Source organism: Chanos chanos, chromosome 9, assembly GCF_902362185.1.
Source record: "Chanos chanos chromosome 9, fChaCha1.1, whole genome shotgun sequence".
Taxonomy (NCBI): Eukaryota; Metazoa; Chordata; class Actinopteri; order Gonorynchiformes; family Chanidae; genus Chanos; species Chanos chanos.
The window spans coordinates 15,984,759-16,007,170 of record NC_044503.1 but is presented as its reverse complement, the minus strand read 5'-3'; the positions used below and the strand labels follow the sequence as shown (position 1 = coordinate 16,007,170).

General features: G+C 43.6%; 1 protein-coding gene across 2 annotated transcripts; it reads right to left on the bottom strand.

Moving 5' to 3' along the window:
* Positions 1 to 515: 515 nt before the first annotated feature.
* On the bottom strand, positions 516 to 18,629 carry dcaf1 (ddb1 and cul4 associated factor 1). Of its 2 annotated transcripts, none has more exons than XM_030783883.1 (25): positions 18,463 to 18,629; positions 17,127 to 17,250; positions 16,925 to 17,001; positions 16,720 to 16,793; positions 16,220 to 16,333; positions 14,235 to 14,372; positions 13,338 to 13,916; positions 11,988 to 12,089; positions 11,451 to 11,609; positions 11,005 to 11,184; positions 10,126 to 10,335; positions 9,673 to 9,842; positions 9,343 to 9,467; positions 8,049 to 9,123; positions 6,568 to 6,786; positions 6,098 to 6,296; positions 5,841 to 5,923; positions 5,431 to 5,515; positions 5,088 to 5,321; positions 3,858 to 3,951; positions 3,611 to 3,715; positions 3,339 to 3,412; positions 2,956 to 3,048; positions 2,391 to 2,673; positions 516 to 1,326 (listed from the first exon to the last, which is right to left on the bottom strand). In XM_030783883.1, exons 2-25 carry the CDS (start codon positions 17,240 to 17,242, stop codon positions 1,268 to 1,270), a joined length of 4,647 nt encoding a protein of 1,548 aa, XP_030639743.1. In that variant the 5' UTR covers positions 17,243 to 17,250; positions 18,463 to 18,629; the 3' UTR covers positions 516 to 1,267. The 2 variants fall into 2 exon arrangements, with proteins under 2 accessions (XP_030639743.1, XP_030639744.1); XM_030783884.1 differs by having other exon boundaries at positions 516 to 1,323.
* Positions 18,630 to 22,412: the final 3,783 nt, after the last annotated feature.

Genomic DNA, 22,412 nt, shown 5'->3' with positions numbered 1-22,412 from the left:
AAGGCTGAAATTCAAAAGGACACAGCTCTCAGTTTTTCCATCCATAAAACAAGAATTATAATTCAAGCCAACACTCTCTGGGGTAAAATGTCCTGACAGGTAACAGCCACCAGAGTGAAAACAGTTTAAAAGCCATTTTCTGTAACGTAACTAAACACATGAGCCAACTGGTTTCTTTTATAATTATTATTGTTGTTTTTCTTTTTCTTTTCTTTTTTTTTTTTTTTTTTTTTTTTAGATCTGAGCACACTTAAAACAAACTGGAAAAAATATGAAGAGGGGGAAAAAAAAAAAAAAATCACATCTTTCTGCAGATGGTCTCCTTAGCTGAATCCTACGACACTTAAGCTTACCAGCCTCTTAAAACATCTTTGCCAAACAGAAAAAAAGAAAAAGAAAAAAAAAACACTCAGACCAAGAGCATTAGCAGTGACATCTGTTTAAAAAGAGCCCTGCAGCAGGAGGACCTGAGAGAGACCAGGCAGGTCAAAGTCTTTAGAGACAGACACACACACACACACACACACACACACACATTTTCTCTGATCAAACAACTCCCTCTACAGCCTTGTTTCAGTGGGGTAGAGGCACTGACTCGATGTCTGAACCCAAAATGTGGTATTTCTGGTCTTTCTGGGAGAGCAGCAAAGATGTCCCAAATATGCAGATCCTGAGAGATCCTCAGAGAGCATTCACACTAATGGAGCACCTCTTCTCATGGCTTCTCTCTCTCTCTCTCACATACACACACACACACAGAGTGTGAGGGGACAACCCACCCTCATACAACAGGCTACACTGCAGGGGGACCAAGAGTTGTCTTAAAAAAAGGAATCTCATATACAAAAAGAGAAAACATCTTAGAAAGAGCTTTCAAGTGAAGTCAAAATAAAGACTTTTTAATTTTTTTCCTACTTATTTCCTCATAAGCAGTACCTCATTTGTTTATCAAGCCACCTTTTTTATAAAACTATAATTTTTTTCTTTGTTTATCTTTCAGCACTTCCAAATGCTCCTCCAATCAGGCAGATAGGGAGGGCGTCTCAGACCTCTGAACCCCTACAACTGACCAATCAGAATGCCCTGCTCGTACAGTTCCCTGTAGTCCACAGCTTTTGATTGCAACAGACTCCATCTTTCTCTTTCAACACATGGTTTGTCTTTTTATTGTCAAGTTTCTCCTCTGAGGAGCTATTCCCTCCTGAAGTCTGATTGGGACCACTCTTCCCAAGGTTTTTTTTCTTTTCTTTTCCATCTTCCTGCTCATTCATTCGTTCAGGGACAGAATGATGTCATCCTCCAGGTCAGAGTTATCCGAGCTATCTGCTGGATGGACAGAATGCAGAGGAGAGAGAAGTTAGAGAAGGTCAGGTGGAATGGAGGACAGTCTTACTACTGGAGATGAAAGAAGAAAAAAAAATGCTCTTGCCGACATGGACAAAGATTTAAGAGGAGTGGTTAAAAATAAATTGTAAAATGCAGTGTCACCATCTACGGTCTCAGGTAAGGTTCCGTTGACAGAAAAATTCCTACAGCCTTTCACGCCCTGGGCCTGATCTGAATGTGCAGGAGACAGTCTCTACCAGTTGAGCTGTTATTATAACTAATGCCGGAGCTTTGACCTTGCCATGTTATATTCATGCAAATCTGTAATGAGTATATGAACAGCATAAGAGAACTAGTGATACAAAGAGGTACTGGTTTATTGGTTTATGACTGGCATGTGCACTCAATTCACACTAATGAATGTGAGCGAGCGTATAAACATACAGTACAGGCAAAATACAGCGCTACCATGGTTACGGCCAAAAGCTCTCAGCCAAGCCACCATACCAAACCCTTGATCTGAATCAGTTCTTTGCTTTGCTCTTTGCCACCGCTGTTTTTGCTCTCGTGTCCGTTTCCATTCAATTCGGTGGTGTCCCCAACCCCCTCCACCCACAGACAAACCCTCGTGGTCATTCTACTGTTCAAATCTACTTAACATACTGTTAATACTCTTCAGGGTATTTTTCCACAGACCCCTCCTGTGTTTTCTAACACGTTGGTTCCTAGTTATTTCAGACCAGTCCAATCAGTTTACATGAGGAGACCCCAGCGAGCAAGTTGAAAGTAAACGAGTGTGTGTGTGTGTGTGTGTCTAAGCAAGTTTATATGACGTACTCCCCTTATGCTTACGCCAACACAGCTCACATAGGGCCAATCAGAGAAAGGACTGCAAACAGCAGACGATGATTACAAGTCTAGCTCCCCCTCCCTTCTGCCCCGTAATCCCACTCATAACACAGAGCAACGGAATGATGAAAGAGGAGAGTGAGAGCGAGAGAGAGAGATAAAAATGACAATAAAGAAAAGGGAAAATCACGACACGTCCGACAAACCCAACTCACTGTTGTCCAGAACCAGTCCCACATCACCCTCGTTATCGTCCGAATCATCCTCATCGTCATCTTCGTCGTCATCATCGTCCTCATCGTCTCCCTCCTCCTCCAGCAGGCGTGCTACCTCCTCGTCGTCGGACGGGGAGAAGTCCTGCTCCCCGTCCTCCTCCTCCTCCTCTTCCTCCCCGTTGTTCTCGTTCTCCAGCTCGGCCAGCAGGGGGTCCGTGTCGATATCGTCCATGTCATCGTCAGAGTCGTCGTCATCGTCCTCTTCCTCCTGATCTTCATCTTCCTGATCATGAGCAGTAACCAGACAGACAATCAAACCATGTTGCCATAGCAACGTGCTTAACAACTTGAACACCGCAATAGAGAAAACATAAACATATAAGTAGAAGTTAAACCGTCTACAAAAGACATGAGTGAGCAGGTAGAACAGTGCAGAGGTGGATAAATGACTGGACTATTACAGGGTCTATAAAGAGGGTGATTTGTTCAATAGCTGACAGTGCAAATATTCATGCAAGCTTGCCAGGTCTGCTATTAAAGAAATAAAATATCACAAATATCATACCTGATCTTCCTCATCCTCCTCTTCCTCAGCAAGTCGCTGTCGACCAACTTCATACAGTCTGCATACAGTGTCCATATTTATGGAATCCTGGTTCTACAGAACAAACACACACGCACACACACACCCCCTCAGGATCAAGCTCTGTACTGATTTACAGACACATCATTTCATTTTTATAAACGCATGACTGTTTTGACAATACCCTGACACTTAATATTCTAGCTTGTCCTGTCCATGACAGCCTGCTCTATGACATGAGAGATGATGCTTGACTGATCAGCTACATTACTTTGGCTGTATATCCAAACAGAGCAGAGAGAGAGAGAGAGAGAGAGAGAGAGAGAGAGAGAGAGAGAGAGAGAGAGAGAGAGAGAGACTCTTACCTCAATGACTGCTAAATAACAGTCTTTAGTATCTGTGCACAGGTCAAATATGTTTCTCTTCACATCAATAGTGGCTGTGGAGAAACACGGGGGGGACACACTCATTCACTATGTGTTTTTAAGAACTGCGTCAGAATTAACTTCACTGGCAAGGCTAGTTTAGATGTAGAACTCTGAACAAACAGATTCACTCCCTCCCAAACACATCCTAAGTTCAAGGCTGCGGTAGAGGTCAAGAGGTCAGTGAGAGGAGTAAGGTCAGAAGTCCGTACCGATGGGTTTGTAGTCGGTAGCGTCGAAGGTCCTGAAGGATGAACCAAACGGACTCTTCATCTGCTGTTCCATCATATCATCCTCATCATCGGCCTGTAGCATCGCTGGGAGACAGAGCCAGAGACAGTTACCATGACAACAGCTAAAAGGAGTGAGCGTGTGTCCTAAAAGGAGATGTTCTTACGTTAAAGGAACACGAGCGTGAACATGAAGGCGTGTGCATACGTGCGTGTGTTTGCATGTTACCTCCGTAAATGACGGTTCCATTGTTGTTAAAGACGATCCTGCACTGATCCAAAGCAGGGACTGTGTGCAGGAGGTGGAACGTCCGTAAATCCCACTGACACCAACATTAAAGAAACACTCACACACACAGAGAAATACATGAGGAAAGCAGACAAAACAACCACGCTCATAAAAAGGTCAAAACCTGCACCCTCCAGTTGGACTTTCAGACTGGACATTCACTGCCCCTTCACTGTCAACACTTGATTTGGAATGTACTCCTTATGACCAGTCAAAGTCACTTAAACACGTTCTCCACCTCACAGATTCACCACAATCGGTAGTTAAAGCTGCTTATCTGAGTGTTGTGTGTTCTGCGCCTGCATGTACTCATGGCCTAAGTTCTCTGGCGGAGGCATCCCAGCCCTCTGACAGAGCGTGTCATACTGAAGTTCTGAGTGTGTCATTGGTTTACTAAAGCTGACACATTCAACAGCTGACACTGGATGAAACAGTGTCAGAGACTAGTTGTATAATAAAGGTAAGCATGGACTACTATACAGGGCTTGCGTAGCTAACAGCTGATTCTCTAGGGCTAATGTAGTGAATCAGTGCTGAAAGCGAACATTTATTGTTAACTGATCTTATGATTTCAGCTTTGGAAAAAAAGACTAGTTAGTAATTGGACAGTAAGTAATTTATTGTAAGTGTTTCCAACTCGGTTTTGGATAGCTGCTTAAACCTTCAATGGTTCACTAATGTGTTTATGAATAGGAATATCTATACGTGTGTGTGTGTGTGTGTGGGCATGACCTCATTCGTAGGAGCCCCTCTCTTTTCCATAAAAGACTGATCAGTAAACGACAAATCGTGTTTAGATTAGTTCATTTACGCCTGCTAGGCAGAGACGTAGTGATTCTGTATTTTGTGCTAGTCAGGATAGGGAAGACAAAAGGTCTACGCCTTAATATCTTCATCATCAGACAGGTCTGTGTGACTGTGATAGAGACTGTGGTCTCCTGCTGGGGTTTTCACAGCTCAGTAATGAAAGAGGCTAATGCAGGATGACAGATAGGCTAACACTTCAGTCAACCAGCAGCTGAGTCCAACACCGGTGCCAAAAGAGCCATATCAGGTCATACGACCCACAAACCTGATCTCAGATCAGTTTAGTCCCTCTAAAGGCCCCGTGATGTGGTGAGAGGTTACTGGTAGACTAAGGGATGACATGCTGAGTGGCGTTAAGGATACGATCTCTGTGTTAATGATGACCTCCAGACTGTTCGGGTGGAAGACTCCGCTGATGTTCATGTTGAACTTGTCGAATTTGTGGATGGCCTGAGCTGACCGCACATCCCACATCACGCCGTCGTTCAGCACCAGGTCGTCCGTGGGGTTAAAGGTCGCGCAGTTACGCTTGTAGTTGTTTGCCAGGTCTGGGTTGTTCAGAGTCAGCGTCTTCTGACCTGTCTGAATGTCGTAGATCTGATGGAGGAAAGGGGGAGGTGGAAACAGTAAACATTAAACAGTCCGTGAGTGTGTGAATATGAAGGACATTCTTCTTTTTTTTTTTTGTATCCCATGAGTTACTCACATGAGCGATGTGTTCTTTTGTCCCAATCACTCGGTCCTGAGATAATTTACTGAACTCCACATAATGGTCGTCTAAAAAGGAATGCCTGTGAAATTCACAAACAAGTTCATTTAATGATTTATTATCAGTTTCAAAAACACATATTGAAAAAACTGAAATAAACTGACAGAACACTAAGTAACAGAACGCTATCTGCCAGATGGGAGTCGACAGAACACTAGCTTGTTTTACTAGTACCCTAATTGAGCCTATTCTCTATCAAGCATCTTTTAGATTTAAATAACACACAAAAAACATAGTTGACAGAAGCTAACTAAGTGTGTGTTATGAAACTGGTGTCCGAGCAGTAATATGAAGGACTTTTAGCACCCAGCGTTTTAGCACTTGGAGGCACCAGCGTGTGAACTCACTTCATGATGAAGACAGACTTCATTCCCCACAGAGCCGACAGGGGGTAACTCCACGATGCTGACGTCAACAACAGAGACCCATCCTAGAGAGAGGGGGAGAGAGAGAGAGAGAGGTAATAACTATGTTTGCTTAAATGAATGTCCAAACCTTAAAACTAGATGTGATTTCTTGCAGAGCTGAGAGAGGAGCAGGGGAGAGGGAAAGCAAAAGAGCACATCTGTGTGTGTGTGTGTGTTTGCACGCAGCGTGGACTGACCCTGGAGGGTTCCAGGTGAGTTATGGCAGAACTGTGACAGCTGTAGCTGGCTTCCTCCTGTCCGCTGAAGACGTTGTAAAGTTTGAGCTGACCGGTACACGTTCCCAACATGAGGAAGCGCTCTCGTGCCGAAAAGGCACAGCACATAAACCCACTCTCATCCTCTTCTGCCTCTCTGAACACAGAGATGGGCCTAAACCTGAAACACATACACACACACACACACACACACACAGGGCATTAATCACACACCCGTATACACACACACACACACACACACACATACACAGAGCATTAAGTCACACCCACACATACATGCAATCTAACAGTGACTCAGTACTAAACATATAACCAGTGCTGATTACACACTCTTACACACAAAACATACTGTGAAGAGGAATAAAGGACTGAGATCAGAAATAAGACACACACATGCGCAAACACACACAGATAAACACTTGACTCCTGACCTGCTGAAGATGAGGTGACGGTCGAAGCAGCCTCCATCCACTCCTCCGTATTTGGGGTAGATGACACGGCGTGTGTGGCGAGGGGTGAAGTTGGTGGGTGCCTGGCGTCTCTGTTTGGGTTCGGGGCACTGATGGGGTGTGAACAGACTGAAGGGCGGACAGGTGGTGACGGGGTTCTTACAGCGGGCGTGCTGCTCCCGCAAGTACTCCGTTATGATACTGGGGGAAAAAGAAAAAAAAATACAATACAAAAAATATGAATTATCATCACGATCCTACACTAAATCTGTTATGAAACTGCCTATAAGGCAGCTCCATGACCATTAACTTACTTTATTACAAATGCGATAATGGTATTGTAGGTAAGTAATGTAATATAGACTATTATAAATCAGTAAGTACAATGACAGACTAGAATACGGTCAGTGTATGGAGAGTATAAACCAGTGCCACATGACTACTGTGTATTTCAGACCAGTACATGACCATTATGAGTACAACAGACCAGTTTGTGACCAGTATATGAAGGTTATAGACCAGTAATTGGCCAGCATACGATTATTATATACAAGTATATGAATGTAACAACTATAACAGACCAGTATATGACAAATATATACCATTATATGTATTTTAAGACCATATATAGGAGTATGTAACCATGTCTATGAAGATTATAGATCAGTATATAACTATGTCCAGGGAGATGACAAACCAGTATATGTATGAGTACTACAGGCCAGTATATGACTGCAAAAAGAGCAGACCCGTCAAGTGTACAGTTGTGCTGCCGGCGTAACATGGCATACTGTTTTACAGTAAACTTTTTTTATAAGTAGAAACATTCCAAAATAAGGTGTACACTCCAAAATAATGACAAAAAGTACAGTATAGTAAATACAGAAACCAGTAACATGGTTGTTTATTATCATTATCAAGTATTATATGCTGTACGTAACTGTATGTGCTATACTTTCATACAGCTGGCAGATCAATAGGCCTGTTTACACCAGCATCACCGCAAACCTGTGAGTAATGCCTTGCGCTACGACTTTACCACGTCACTAGGCGATGGGAATTTTTCAGCTCCATTATAGTCTTATGGGACAATTGTCATATATGTGGTCTGTCATTGACTGAAACGTGGTTATGCGACGCATGACTGCATATGTGTAAGAGTACTACAGGCTAGTATATGAGTATAATAGACTAGTATATGACCGTGAATAACAGCAGACCTGTCAAGTGTATATGTACATGAGTACCACAGGCTAGTATATGAGAATAGACTAGTATATAACTGTAAATAACAGCAGACCTCTCAAGTGTGTACGTACGTGATTACCACAGGCTAGTATATGAGAGTAGACTTGCATATAACTGTAAATAATAGCAGACCTGTCAAGTGTATATGTATATGAGTGCCACAGGCTAATATATGAAAATAATAGATTAGTATTTGACTGTAAATAACAACAGACCTGTCAAGTGCTGGAGGTGAGGGCAGATGACGGTCGAACTGTTTCTTCATAGCTGGACTCTGGCTAAATGCCCCGTGGTCCGATTTCTGCCTCAGCACCCGTGGCTTTTTCCCACTGATCGCGCAAGGCGACGGACGCTCCCGCGAGAACACTATCCGTCCAATCAGAGGAGTCCCGTTACTGTTATAGTGGGAGGCCGTGGTGGGCGGTGGAGGGGGAGGGGCTTGTGAAGTGGAGGGGCGGGGCTGCGGATGAAGGGATGGAGTGGAGGTGTGGCTGCCGAGGCGCGATGTGACCCCGTTGGCCAGACGCGGAGTCCGTGGGATGACCGCCGCGGGGGACGGGGGGGTTGCCACGGTAACTGGCGGGAAAGGCTGCACGTTGGAATGCCCATGGCTGTGCGAGACCACACCCATAGGCAGGTCTGCTTCTTTGGTGAGGGTGGTGGCTGTGTCATGCAAACCTTTGGACACCAGATGGTTCCGGATCAAGAGCAGAAGCTCCTTCTCGGGGAACGTGATGCGCGACTGTGCTACGACGTTGGCCCTCTGCAGACGCGCCAGCGAAACGTCGGTGCCCACCAGCAGCGGCTTGCCCGAGACGCGCTCAATGAGCTCGGCAGCATACTTACAGAACCGGACGTGTTCGCTGCGTTTGTCCTGCAGAACCGGCTCCTTCATCAGCTGTTGGATCTGCCCGCTGCTGAACAGAGGCAGCTTACTGATGATCTGTCGCACCGATGTGCTACGTGCGAGCCCAACCAACGCTTTGCACGCCAACGCTCGGATCTGGTCAGCATCTGTGATGGGCATTTTGATGGTGAGCAGAGAGAGGAGGACTTTGATGCCATTGTTGGACTGAACCACGTTCCACATCTTGGCCAGGACGCTCTCGCTGGCTTTGTGAGTCTGCGGCAGGCGTCTGCGGGGCGTTCCTGAGATGAATTTGCCGATGCTGGAGACGCGTTTGTCCGGCGCGCACACGCAGTTAATGATGACCTGCAGGGCGGATTTCTGGATCTCTGCGTCGTTGACAAAGACCTCCCCTTCTGCCACCACCAGCACGATACTCATGCCTATAAATACGCAACAAGCACAAATACAGATTCAGTTAATACACACATGCACTCACACAAATTCTTCAAAATGTTCAAGCGCTAAACAATCACACTCGCACACACACAAACAGGAACAGTTCCACCACAGGCGTATCAGATTCACCCTTGACAGATCTGCCCTTTCAATTCTGATAAATCGAGACCACACTGTCTTGCAGGAGACGCACTGTCACTCACCAACTGTGGAAATAGTAGACCCGCCCTCATCCAGCACAGCCACAGAATCAGCCAATAGGAGCTGAGTTTTGGGGATGACAGTCAGAATACCCAGGATGTCCAGAGCATAGCGCACTGTGTCACTCCTGAGGGGCAAAAAAACACTCATCAGACATAGATGAACAGCAAACATTACGATGAAACAATCACAATTAAAACAGTCAGTTTTAATACTGAAATTTAACTGAATTTCAGGAGTTTGACCGCCACAAATCCACATTCTCCTACAAACAAAGGATGACACCATTCTGCTCTCTGGTTTTCTGACTGTCTGTCCTCTGTCTCTCGTACCTGCCGTAGTAGGTTCTCCAGTCACATGCGATTGAGATGAGCTGGAGCAGGAGCTGAACGCAGGAGAGTTTGTGGAACACTTCAGCTGGTTCCCAGTACAGACGTACTGGTCCGTACTCGATCAGGAACTCCATCATCTCAACCACCTGTTCGTGTGTGTACGTACATGCCTGCCACACACACACGCACACACACACAAGCAAGTTTTAAAGTGGTTTATGACAGTGTGTATGCACATGTGTTTCAGAGTGTTTAAAGAAAAAAAAGAAGTGTTTGAGCGTGTGTACATGTGCAAGTATGTGTATGTGTGTGTGAGTGAGGGTGTGAGTGTATGTATATGTGTGTGTGAGTGTGTGTGCATATGGGCATGTGTGTGTGTGAGACTGAGTGTGAGTCTACGGGTGTGAGTTTGTGTGTGTGTATACAAGCATGTGTGTGTGACTGTCTGTTTACCTTGTAGTGAGGCTGTGGGTGTATTGGAGCTCCGCCCTCTGTGCGCTGCAGAGACTGCTTCACCTGCTCCACCTTTATCGCCAGATGAGCTTCAAAATACCTGCGCAGAGCCATACAGGTGTGTTTGGCCGTCTGCCGACTGGAGAAGATCTCATCATCACTCAGCAAAGCCCCCTGGTCCTCTGGATTCAGGATCTCCAGTGTGCTAATCTGCACACACACACCACCAACCACGAAATAATGCATCAATGATCAATATACACATTGGTCGTGTACAACCCCCCCCCCCCCCCCCCCCCCCCCCAAAAAACAACTCAAACAATTCCATGACACTAAATGAAAAGGCCGATAAACTTTGGACTAAGCTGAAAAACCATATCTATTTTAAGTTTGCATTCTGTACCCTCCTTCAAATGGACAGAAGAGCCAAGTAGCCAAATCAAATTTAGGGCGGAGTGCTAAAGGTTTTTAGATGAGGATTGAATTTCACTGCCAGCAGAAGGGGCTCTTTATTTTAGGCGGGAAAGAAGACAGCAAATATGGACAAAATTAAAGCCTATAAATAGCAGCCAGGCTGCGGTCATGTGCTCCCTGCTGGTAACATACAGGATATTAAACTGGTGGGACAATGGTTGTAGAGCACATGTGTTGTGTGTGTATATTACAGCATCATATATCTAAGCTAACACAATGATATAACAGAGATCCGAGTCTCCAGAGAGAGAGAGAGAGAGAGAGAGAGAGAGAGAGAGAGAGAGAGAGAATGGATGACACCGTGTGTGTGTGTGTGCATGTGTGTGTGTGCATGTGTACGTGTGCGTGCATGTATGTATGTGTGTGTGTGTGTGCGTGCGTGTGCGCGTGCGTGCATTCACACACCAGGTTGACGAGGCGTCTGAGTCCGTCCTGCTTGTCGAAGAGCTCCAGCACAGCTCTAAAGGAGAAGCAGATGGAGAAGAACATGGTGGCGTGGCAGCAGCCAGACGCGTGAGAACACTCCAACAGCCAGAGTGTGTAGTTCACCACCTCTGCCAGCAGAGAGTTTGGCAGCATACACACCTGACACAGGGAGAGAGAGAGAGAGAGAGAGAGAGAGAGATTAGTTCTTTAACAACTCGATCAACTGATTATTTAATCTTCTTTGGGTTTCAGTTTGCACTAATTAAGAATACAACCCATGAACAAATTCCTGGAGGATAGAGGGCTATTGAATACAGAGTCAAATGACCTTCACATTATAGACACAGTGACAGCACAAAGAGCCTAAGTGTGTAATGACATTAGTCTGGTTTTGAGTGGGGATAATTGGGGGGTGTCTGTCATACTCTCTCCATGGCATCCTGGTTGTATGCGAGGTAGTACAGACAGAGAGAGACTCCAGTGGCAGCCATGGAGGGACGAGGGATTTCCAGAAGCTTCTGTACACCACCGTGAGCCACAAACTCGGCAGCAAACTTCTTATGCAGCAGGAGAGAGGCAAGGTACTGAAAAGAAACAGAAACGAGAGAGTGAGACTGGGATTCAAGAACATGCAATTTTGTGTGTTTGAGAGAATGTGTCTGTGTGTGTACATATGGGTGTGTGAGTATGTGTGCATGCTTGTGAGTGAGAGAATGTGTGTACGTATGTGTGAGCGTGTGAGAGAGAGAGAGAGAGAGAGAGAGAATGTGTGCATGTAGGTTAGTGTATGAATGAAAGTGAATGGTTAAAGTAAAAAAGTTTCAACCATGTCAAATCAGCCTCATTAAGCACGAACTAAATAAGTCCTGAGGTTCGTGGACACTAAATCCTAAATAAAGTTATGAGTTACACAGGTGCACTGTGGTGTATGCACTATCAGTAGTGTGTGTAGTGGGTTTTACCTTCAGGGCTTCGAAGGTGAGCTGGACATCATTGGTCTGCTTCAGGTCCATGTAATACATGAGCAGTTCTCTGGCTCCCAGCTGCATGAACACTGCCAATAACTTGCACGGTAACACACACACACAAAACCAATCATTAAACCAGCAGGAAAACACAGACACCTGGGCACTGCAGTGCATTTTAAAAGTTTCACCACTAGATGGCAGAAGTCTTCCCAGTGGTGTTTGCCTTAAAACACTACAGTTTACTTTTCCCACTAAGAAGTCTCACAGTTACATTAAGTTCCAACTGTAATTTAAGGTCAGTTCACTGATGAAATCATTTAAATTCAAGCACTTAACATACATTTAAGTGGGATAAACCACTCAGGACACATAACTGAAACTAAACTGGAACTACAGGAAGGTAAACTGAATCCTTAAGAAATTCAGAAATATTCTACTTTGTTAAAAAACAAAGTACTACAGAAACTTGTGGTTGTAGGATTAGACACCAGATCCAAGAACTGAACTGTAATCAACCCCTGATTTTCATTTCAACTCCAACCCGACCCTAACCCATGTGCTCAAACCATAGGCCAAAATATTGGTCGACTGTTTTTGGAATCTCAGCACCTCTAGTTCTACGTTTTTAAGTTTTATGTTGGTAGTTGGAGATAGAACAGTATTTTGCAATTGGTCAGACAAATCTTTACTGCCACAAACACATGCAATCATTGATAAGACAACAGAAAAAATAAATCACACAGTTCAGAATCTGTGCATCATTTCAGAAATGTGAGAACAGTCAGTGTGTAATGCTATGTTGTGTTTGTGATAAAGTGGTGTTAAGTGAATGAGAGTCAGTGTGTAATGTTATGTTGTGTTTGTGATAAAGTGGTGATAAAGTGGATGAGAGTCTGTGTGTAATGTTATGTTGTGTTTGTGATAAAGTGAACATGAGAGTCAGAGTGTAATGTTATGTTGTGTTTATGATAAAATGAACATGAGAGTCAGTGTGTAATGTTATGTTGTGTTTGTGATAAAGTGGTGATAAAGTGAATGAGAGTCAGTGTGTAATGTTATGCTGTGTTTGTGATAAAGTGGTGATAAAGTGAATGAGAGTCAGTGTGTAATGTTATATTGTGTTTGTGATAAAGTGGTGATAAAGTGAACATGAGAGTCAGTGAGTAATGTTATATTGTGTTTGTGATAAAGTGGTGATAAAGTGAACATGAGAGTCAGTGTGTAATGTTATATTGTGTTTGTGATAAAGTGGTGATAAAGTGAACATGAGAGTCAGTGTGTAATGTTACGTCCTGTTCGTCACGTGTTCATGACAAAATGCCGATAAAGTGAAAACTGCGGTACCTCCTGATACTCGCCCAGCGGGGTCAGATACTGCAGGATCAGACGCTGCTCAATGCCTGGGGTCAAAGGGTAAAGGTGATAGTTGTTTCCGATCACCCAGGGGCTCATCTCGGACCAGCTGCTGTTGGACAGTTCGCTGAAGCTTCTCTCGGGCTCAGAGAGAGAGAAATTCAACTTTTGCTTGGCTTTGCTCCCGTTCTCTCGCTCCGATCTCTTTCTCCAGTCCCTCGTTCCCTCCCCCGGGCCGTCCGGCTCGTTGGATCCTGGGGGCTGCGACTGAGACGTGGACGCCGGCTTCATCAGGCCCTTTATGACACAGTTAGCGCGGCTGCCGCCGTGACTCACGCCCTTGGCCTGCAGGGGGAGCTCTCCACCCAGCTGGTGAGTAGAGCTGTTTTGTTCAGCCTCCTGAGACGCGGCGTGTGTGTCGCTGGGGCTAAAGTCCCCGTCCACTGCCTCCTCGTCCACGGGCAAGAGCAGGGGCTCCAAACTCTTGCGGGGACTAGGCCGTCGGAGGTCCTTCCTGCTCTCCACCTCTTTCTCCTGCAGCTCACGCAGTCGCTGCAACATCAGTGGTACCTGCACACAGGAAACCCATAAGTAAGATGATAAGCATCGGTCTAAAGAACAGGAAATGCATCCGTGAGAGGACATGCCTAAGGCTCCAGAACAGGAAATGCATCAGCCATGCAAAGACAAAAAGCATTAGTGGGCTGAATAAAAGATGGCATTTAATATTGCAGGTAAAACTGGCTCTCACAATCAGGTTACTGTTTTTTTTTTCCTGACAAACAGAACGTTCTTCTGAACTGGCTTATCACTATGTACTACATAATCATTCAAACCACAGATACCTTCTTCTAAGGCACACACAGATGAGTGAGGCAAGGTACTGACCAACACAGAGTTCTCCTCGCGGTAGTTGGCAGCAATGTCCTGGTTCTCCATGGCTCCTGCCAACAGCCCCGTAGCATAGATTCTCAATGGCTGCTCTGCTTCCTGGGCCCATTTAAATAAACGCTCCACTATCCCCTCCTATCACACACACACAGCAAGTCAAGTTTCAGAGGCAATAACAATCTCATTACACTAGTGTGCATCTGTAGCCAAGTGTATACTGGATTTCATCTGTGAGAGAGTCAGTCGACAGAAGTGTGACGTAACTTGAGAAATAAAAAGTGACTGCCAAAGAGTCAATAAAATCAAACAAACTGTTCTCCCACTGGAATTTATAAAACTCCTTTAGAATGTTTGTTGCCAGAACTTAACTAAACATAAACATGAACAAAATCCTGTAATCAGCCAAAGTATAGTATGCGTTCCTTTAATGCTTTGTTTAGTTTCTGGTCACAGGAGTTTTTGCAAACTGTTTAATTCATTGCTTGGTAATGATTTTTGGCCAGTATCTTAAAACCAACCAGGCAAAAGCTCATCACACACAGAGACACAGTCACTAGAATGTGTGTGGTGTAGGAGAATTCAATATACTTGTGTGTGCTTCAACAGTGAGTAACTCCTGCTGAAAAATAACATCCCTATGAGCTTCACAACACACACACACACACACACAATTGCGCATGCACACAAGCTCGCGCACATGCACCCGCACACACGTGCACAAATGCAGACCTCTGTGAATACGACGACACAGAGCAGACCTCTGTGAATACAACGACACAGAGCAGACCTCTGTGAATACGACGCCACAGAGCAGACCTCTGTGAATACGACGCCACAGAGCAGACCTCTGTGAATATGACACAGAACAGTAAGGATGTGGTCTCAGAGAGCTCAGTCTAATTCTCCCTGCACCCCGTGTTCACGACACAAACAGCTACACATACACACACACTAGGATGTAGAAATATTAACAAAACCATAGCATTCAGTGTATTTCAGAGGTGTGTGTAGGTCACATCTGAAAATATCTCAGGTGTCTTAGATCAAACCTCTTCTTACAGCTTCTCTGATTTTTATGACTGGCCTAGTCAAGCCTCATAAAAAGTCAAGACTCACCACATGCTAAATAAATTCTCATACATACTCCCTCTGTACTGGAGGAATTCCATTTATGAGACCAAACCCATAAACATTCAATCCCAAAGCACCATCACTCAGCTTTGTTTTATGAAACAATTCAATCAGGATAACTGCTAGCAAGACAAACAAACAATTTGTTATCCATCACTACCCTACAATTAATCTAGCACAACTCAATTAAATGCATCACGGTCTAACTTACAAAAAAATGCTCAAAACACCTTTACTAAGCAAGTCGCACTAAGAACATTTATTATTCTAATAATAGAATGGTTATACGGTTGGTCTCAGGACGCCAAGGGATGTGGGGTGATTTTAGGGTGTTACTTTTGTCGTCTTGATATAACTATTGCTTTTGGGAGCAACAGTGAACATTTTCAACGCGCTCACACTCAACTTGCCTCTCACTAAAAAGAAAAGGCAGGAAATTTAACAGACATTGAAGAAGGGACAAAGGGGTTGTCAAACTAAACTAAATACCATGATGTGTTAGTTCAGAGCAACTGAATGGTTGTTTTCGCATCTCAGCTGTCCCTGATGGTTGTTCTTCACCTCACTGCTGTTTTATTTCTCTTCCTCAGCACCCTCTGTGCCCTTCACTCTGTAAAACCTCAGCTTGTCCACTCAGAATAGCTGGAAACTAACAACACAGGTTGTTCCCAAACACCCCTGCACTCAGCTGTGTCTACGGAGCCATCAACCGTACGCTTTGAATGATGGAAGTGTGTCGACTAGCCCATTCCTCTAACTATCAACCAGGCTATTCTGATAACTCTTTCTCTCTCTCTCTCTCTCACACACACACACACACACACACACACACACACAAAGATGTTGGGTACCTTCTCCTGAAAGACGACAGCCGTCTCCAGCCCAGGCATGATGTTCAGCAGCAGTCGACAGGCAGCGGTGTTGAGAGACCCCTCCCTGCTGCTCATCACGTACGAGTTCACCAGCTACAACACACAACACACACACACACATATATAAGCCAGCTGTTCATCTCGCATCAGTTCTTTTGGGTACACAGTGAACAAGCACAGTTTAAACACAGTCAACTCCTCTTCATTGCAAATTAGTAGCAACAATACAGTACAGACCCACACAATAAATTACATCTTACAGTATCTTTTTATCACACCCCTTCAGCTATGATATGGAAAACAGACAACACACAAACAAACACAAACACCTGAACACAGATTCTTAAACCGCTTTAAGTACATCAAACACTATGCAAAATGGAGGCTCCTGTGGTCACACAATCTTGCTCAGCAATACACAAAAAAGAAAGACAAACACAAATATGAGAAAAAAAGCCAAATAAATGTCTCTTACTCACCGCGTTCATGAAGTCATCATTCTTAAAGAGAATCTTCAACAGATGTCCAAGCATGCACTCTGGGTCTGCCCGTCCTAAAGGACAAAAATGTACATCAGCACCATAACGTATGGTAGGATAATATTATTATATTACAATTAGAAATCAGAAGGAGCATGCGATGAGAAAGAGACTGAGGGTGGAAACAGGGGGTTAGCGCCCCCACCTGGATGCCGATCATCAAAAGGGTCAGGATCAGCCTTGTGGTACTCCTCTGTCTCTCTCTCCACAAGTTCTGAGATCCTGGGGAGGCAGGGAGCAAAGGATTAACATTTGTTATCTGGGCACATTTTACAATAGCTGTTAAATCTGAAACAGATCACACAACAAATGTTTCTGTACTTATGTGCATGTGCATGTGTTCTCACTTGGTCAGAATGTTGACCAGATCCTGGGTGCTGCCTTGTTGTTCTCGTTCCCATTGCTCTAGGAGAGTGGTCAGCTCCGCTTTTGAGTCTACACTGCCCTCGGCAGCTGCCGCCATCACCCGGCCTGAGAACGGGGTGGAGAAAGCACAAATTTAGTAGAAGGTCGCTACAGTAAGTATAAGGCAAAGAATGGGAAACGTTGATATAAAGCATGGTTATAATAAACGGAACGACCAACTGATTCGAGCTGAAAATAAAGAAAGCTTGAAATGTGGGCAAAAGCGGCATTTCCGTTCCAGATGCACGAGCGCGTCTCAAGGGTCCTTTTATTAAGTCAGACAGCTGCGCGCGGGGCTGCAGGCGCTCCCGAGGGACTCCAACAGTCAAGTCAACAGGTGAGCCTCATTCAGCACCGTAAAACAAACCTTAACGTTGTTTTCAAAACCAGTGGTCACAACCGCGTCGGTCAATATAGCGTGCAACAATTAAAATGTTTCAGGAGATATCCACGAATTCTTAGGAAGATCTAAGGACATGTTAAGAGTAATTTTGAGGAACCGTTACGGTAGTTCCATAATAACTGTAAAGCGATACGAAGCGATTCTTATTTAACTACACTGTTGCTAGGTTAAACCTTTTGACACCATTACAGTTCAGGCTACTTTATCTGAGAGTAGCTAAGACCCGCGTAAACTCGCTCATGACATATTTCATAAAATTCCAGTTGTAATGAGAACCGCGAGCCATAGTTTTCAAGCGTTTAAGATTTTGTAGCGACACACAAATCACAAGATTTATCAAGTTGAGCTTACAACTATTATCAGCAACTTACGACAGCTAGACAAATCGCCACCGGGCGACTCAACTTCCAGAAATATGTGGTAGAGCTGGCCCTCACATAGAAGTAAAATCTATTAACAAGTCCTTATTCACCTGCTTTACTAACTAATTCGCTGGCTGTAGGTACTGGTGTATTGACTGACCTGTAACATTTGCTACCTGTTAGCTAACAATAATTGACAAACATGACTCGCAGTGCTGGCATGTTGTATAGTAGCCTGACCAAAGCTACGTTAGCTAGCCCTATCTGAATTTCTTACCAATCACTCCGAACTGCTCAGAGCTTTTCGTACTCACGCGTGAGTTAGAACTCCAAAACATTACGACACAATCATGATGCAACCTCAGTGTGTAAGTTAGCTTGTAAGCTACTCTGTAAGTTAAGCTATCCACAAACGTCGCTCTAAACGTTTTCTGTCAGTAACACTTCTGTCACTGCTAGCCAGTGCACAAGCTACCATGCTAACTACGCTATATACACAGTAGCGTCTCTTACCGTCTTGTCCCACTCAATTCCCTAATCTTCTCGGTCCAGCCCTTAGGAAGCTAGAATTCCCTAAGCTAATGTAAAACAAGTAATGTCGTTCTTTCTGTATGGAAATCTAGCAACGGTAGTGAAAGATCCACCTTCGTGATATTACTTGATTCGAGTCGTGTGCTAGAAGTTTATCATGGCGACCACGTTCTTAGCGTCAGAAGTTGGGCGACCTAGTGTCGATTTTTGATGATGTAAGGAAAAGGCTGGTTTGTTTTCGTTCCAGTTTAGTTGTGAGCTGATTGGTCGTTTAAGTGCCTCTTCATTCGCGCATTCTGTGCAGGGGACATACCCCCACCCCCCCACCCCCCAAAAACAAACAAACAAACAAACACACAAACAAACAAAAGCAGAGTACAAGTACAAGTTAAACAAAGTTTCCTGGTCTTACCTAATTTTCCCAAGGTAACATGTCGACTTCGTAACCGCAGTACATACATATTTTATGTCAAATAGCCGACAGTGACTTCATGAAGAGCGTGTCTGATGAGGGTGTAAGACCACTGCGGTGTCAGCTGTTGTCGTCTAACTTGACATTTGCAAAGGGTCCAGCTGACATAGCAAGATAAACTTATCGCTGGTCTTAGGCTGGCAGAAAAGGGGTGCGGATCCGTGCATTATCCACTTATATGTCTTTTAAGTATTATGGAGGTGTTCTGCATAAAATGCCACTTAGCTGGGCCAGATGTAAGAGCATGAGGATAAGGGCACGTTGTATGCAATATGTTAAGGATACAGATACAGAATGCATAAATAACTGGCATTAAAGAAAAAAGTAACGGAAAGCCCCTTGTGAGATCATTATCTCAGAAAAAGTGTACTTTTTGGTCGTGAACACGGGCTACTGCATCACTTAAACCCCATAAATAAGCAAACAAACATTTCGACTTCAGGGCAAATTTCAGTAATGATTGACATGAAAATGCCGCCCTGAAGGACCGTGGGGATAATAGCAGGGGTCAAATTGATGCTGACGCTTTTCGGAAACAGTGCCGTTTTTTTTTTTTTTTAATAATCTTCATATTAAACGCGTCTGGTCTAGGAAGTTGATGATTCGCAAACACTGAAAGTTTTGAAATAATTGAAATAATGAACACTTGATACAGCAGGCGCGGGAATTTGGCCACCAGCGTCCATCTGAATGGGAAACTGCATCGGATTTGCTCATCTCATTCGCTAATGCCGACTGCAAAAGTACGTATGACATTTTTGAAACTGGATGAATTTATCAGAGTCTTGTTTGAAAGTCATGTCAAATTATTGGTCTGGGAATGTTTATCAGTATGACAGCATTAGTCCAGTTTAAAATAGCTGAGTGTAGGCTATTGGCCGTTGCGTAGGTATTAATGATGTTGGTAATTATTCTACAGTGCTACAAAGTAGGCCTACTTCTTCTAGTGCTACAAAATAAAATAAAACGAAAACAAAATTATTCGTTGCCTTTATGTTTTGTGGTCAATTCCACAAGACAATCTTTCTCCATTTACATGCAGTTAAACTAGTTGTGACGAGTTGCGACTGGTTGATTCTGATCCTTGCGGGGCTCGCCTGCGATTTGTGCAGAGCTTTCCCGCGCGGAAGCTGTTTAATATTCTATCGATATACGATTTAAAACAATAAAGTACCCGCCAGAACATGCTTCTTATTGGTGAATTAAACAACAACTTAACAATCTCTTAGTAACACTGTTTCAATATTTAATGTTTTCTACCTTTTTATGTATAGTCATATCCTGTCACAATATTCATTTTTTATGGATTATCGCGGGGGAAGTCTGTTTTGTTCAACAGCCCCTCCCGCCTTTTGCTCAATTGACATCCAACTCTAAAACTACGCATGTAATTTTATGGATTATTGCAGTGCCGATCATCCACAATAACCAGCAGGTGCAAGTCAACCTGCGTATCGGTAACCCTGACAACTCAGAGTTAGTTAACTCTGCCACTAGGGTTAACTAAGCCACCAGAACAACCTCAGCGTACACTGGCATGGATTCTGTGGATACTACCCAGTGTTGTTGTACATAAACACGTGGGATTTCTGTGGTTTAATTAACTGCATTCAGTAAACTTGGTATCTCTTGTTTAATCCTTTGAAGTGTGAGAGGCCAGAAATCACAGAAAATACCCAAAAAGAATGCCATTTGAAACTCACTGATTTTTTATAAGATTTATTTTATTTACAAATTGCAATAAAAGAAAACAGAGAGGATCGATTGAACAGCCATCCAATGTTGCACGGGTCAGTGTGATACGATGTTTCCAGGTCGAGCGGTCGGCCGTAATTTTAAGTGGAATACGAACCTGTCACAGCCGCCTGGTCACCCACTGAACCCATTTCACAAAAAAATAAATACTTCCATTCAAGTAGAGCGCAAGAAGCAGTCAATATGACAATGTGACAACAGTGATCGTTGAGGGATTTTTGCGTTGGGGGAGGGGGGGTGGTTGCCGTGACATCACAGGAAAGAACGGGATGTCTCTAACCCTTTGAATGTGTGTCCCACCGACTGTTACTGACCTCCATTCATTGGTCCAAATGTTTAAATAAAATTTAGGTCAGATGGCAATAACATCAGCAGGTGCGCGCGCACCCCCCCGCATGCACGCGCGCACACACACACCTCCTGTCGCACTAGAGCTGAGGCATTTGGACACGCAAATGAAAACACATCCCCCACAAAACGACAAAAATAATAGTACAAAAATAAAAAATACAAATGAATAAATACATACCATCATAAATAAATTAATTTGGTAAATGGACAAACATTGATCCAAAAAAGAAAAAACAAAAAACAAAAACAACATAGTCAAACTAGCATTGTCAGAATAATACAAAAAAGAAAAGAAAAGAAAACACAAAGGAAAAACCCCCACAATAAATAAACTGCCCTCGGAATAATGATGCAGAATGATGAGTTCTGATTGACAACGACATTTAATTAAGTTAATGGACTGTTAGCTAATTAGATTCAAGCAAACAGGAAGTGAATGTCATCCCCTGGTTACTGTAGCATGAGGAGCTGAGGTTATGTCCAAACAGGTGGGTAAGAACAGAACTTTGTAAACAAAGCAGAGAAATTCAAACATATCTCATCAATAACTCAGCCGCCAGCTCTCTCTCTCTCACACACACACACACACAAAAACATACAGTCTCTATAACCTTTAGTGAGGGCTGGGTCTTTCAAGATCACAAAGCAAGCTCAGTTATCATCAACACTCCCACAAAACTTATTGTCTCATAAGAACACACCTCATCTAACTTTATTTTACCTCTACTGAACAATCTTGATTTTTGAAACTCAGCTAACCAAGAATTCTTGCTTTAGAAAATGTCCCTCTGCTGTTTGGGGAGCTAATAACGAGTTGTGTGTTATGTCCTGTGGCCAGATTTACCCTGGTTTTACAGCACAGCAACAGGACCAAAAAACAAACCCACCCCAAAAAACAAAAGCAAAATTAAATAAACAAACAAAAAAAACCAAACCAAAACAAAACAAAAATGAAGTGACAGCTTGTTTAGACCTCCTACAGTATAGCCATACACATAACTAAGTGTCATTATTTGGTGTCAGATACACAGAGTAGTACAGTGAAATATGTTTTGAGAATAGGTCTTCCACTCCTGTTTGTAATAAGGAAAGAGCTGTGGCCTGCTCACAGTTAGAGCCCTCCTGCTCATACAGTTATATTTCACTGTTAAAAACCATTTGACAAGTTGATTTGGTTACAACAACACCCTATTGGAGAAGAGAGAAGTTTTTCTTTTGTTTTTTTTTTTTCCTTTTTTTGGCACAGCTTAGATATCATTCAGATAAAATGGTTTTTTTTTTGTTTCTTTTTTTGGTTTGACAGAAATCAGCTCTTCAACCCTGTGTATTGGTTGCAAATGGATCCTTTTTGTGA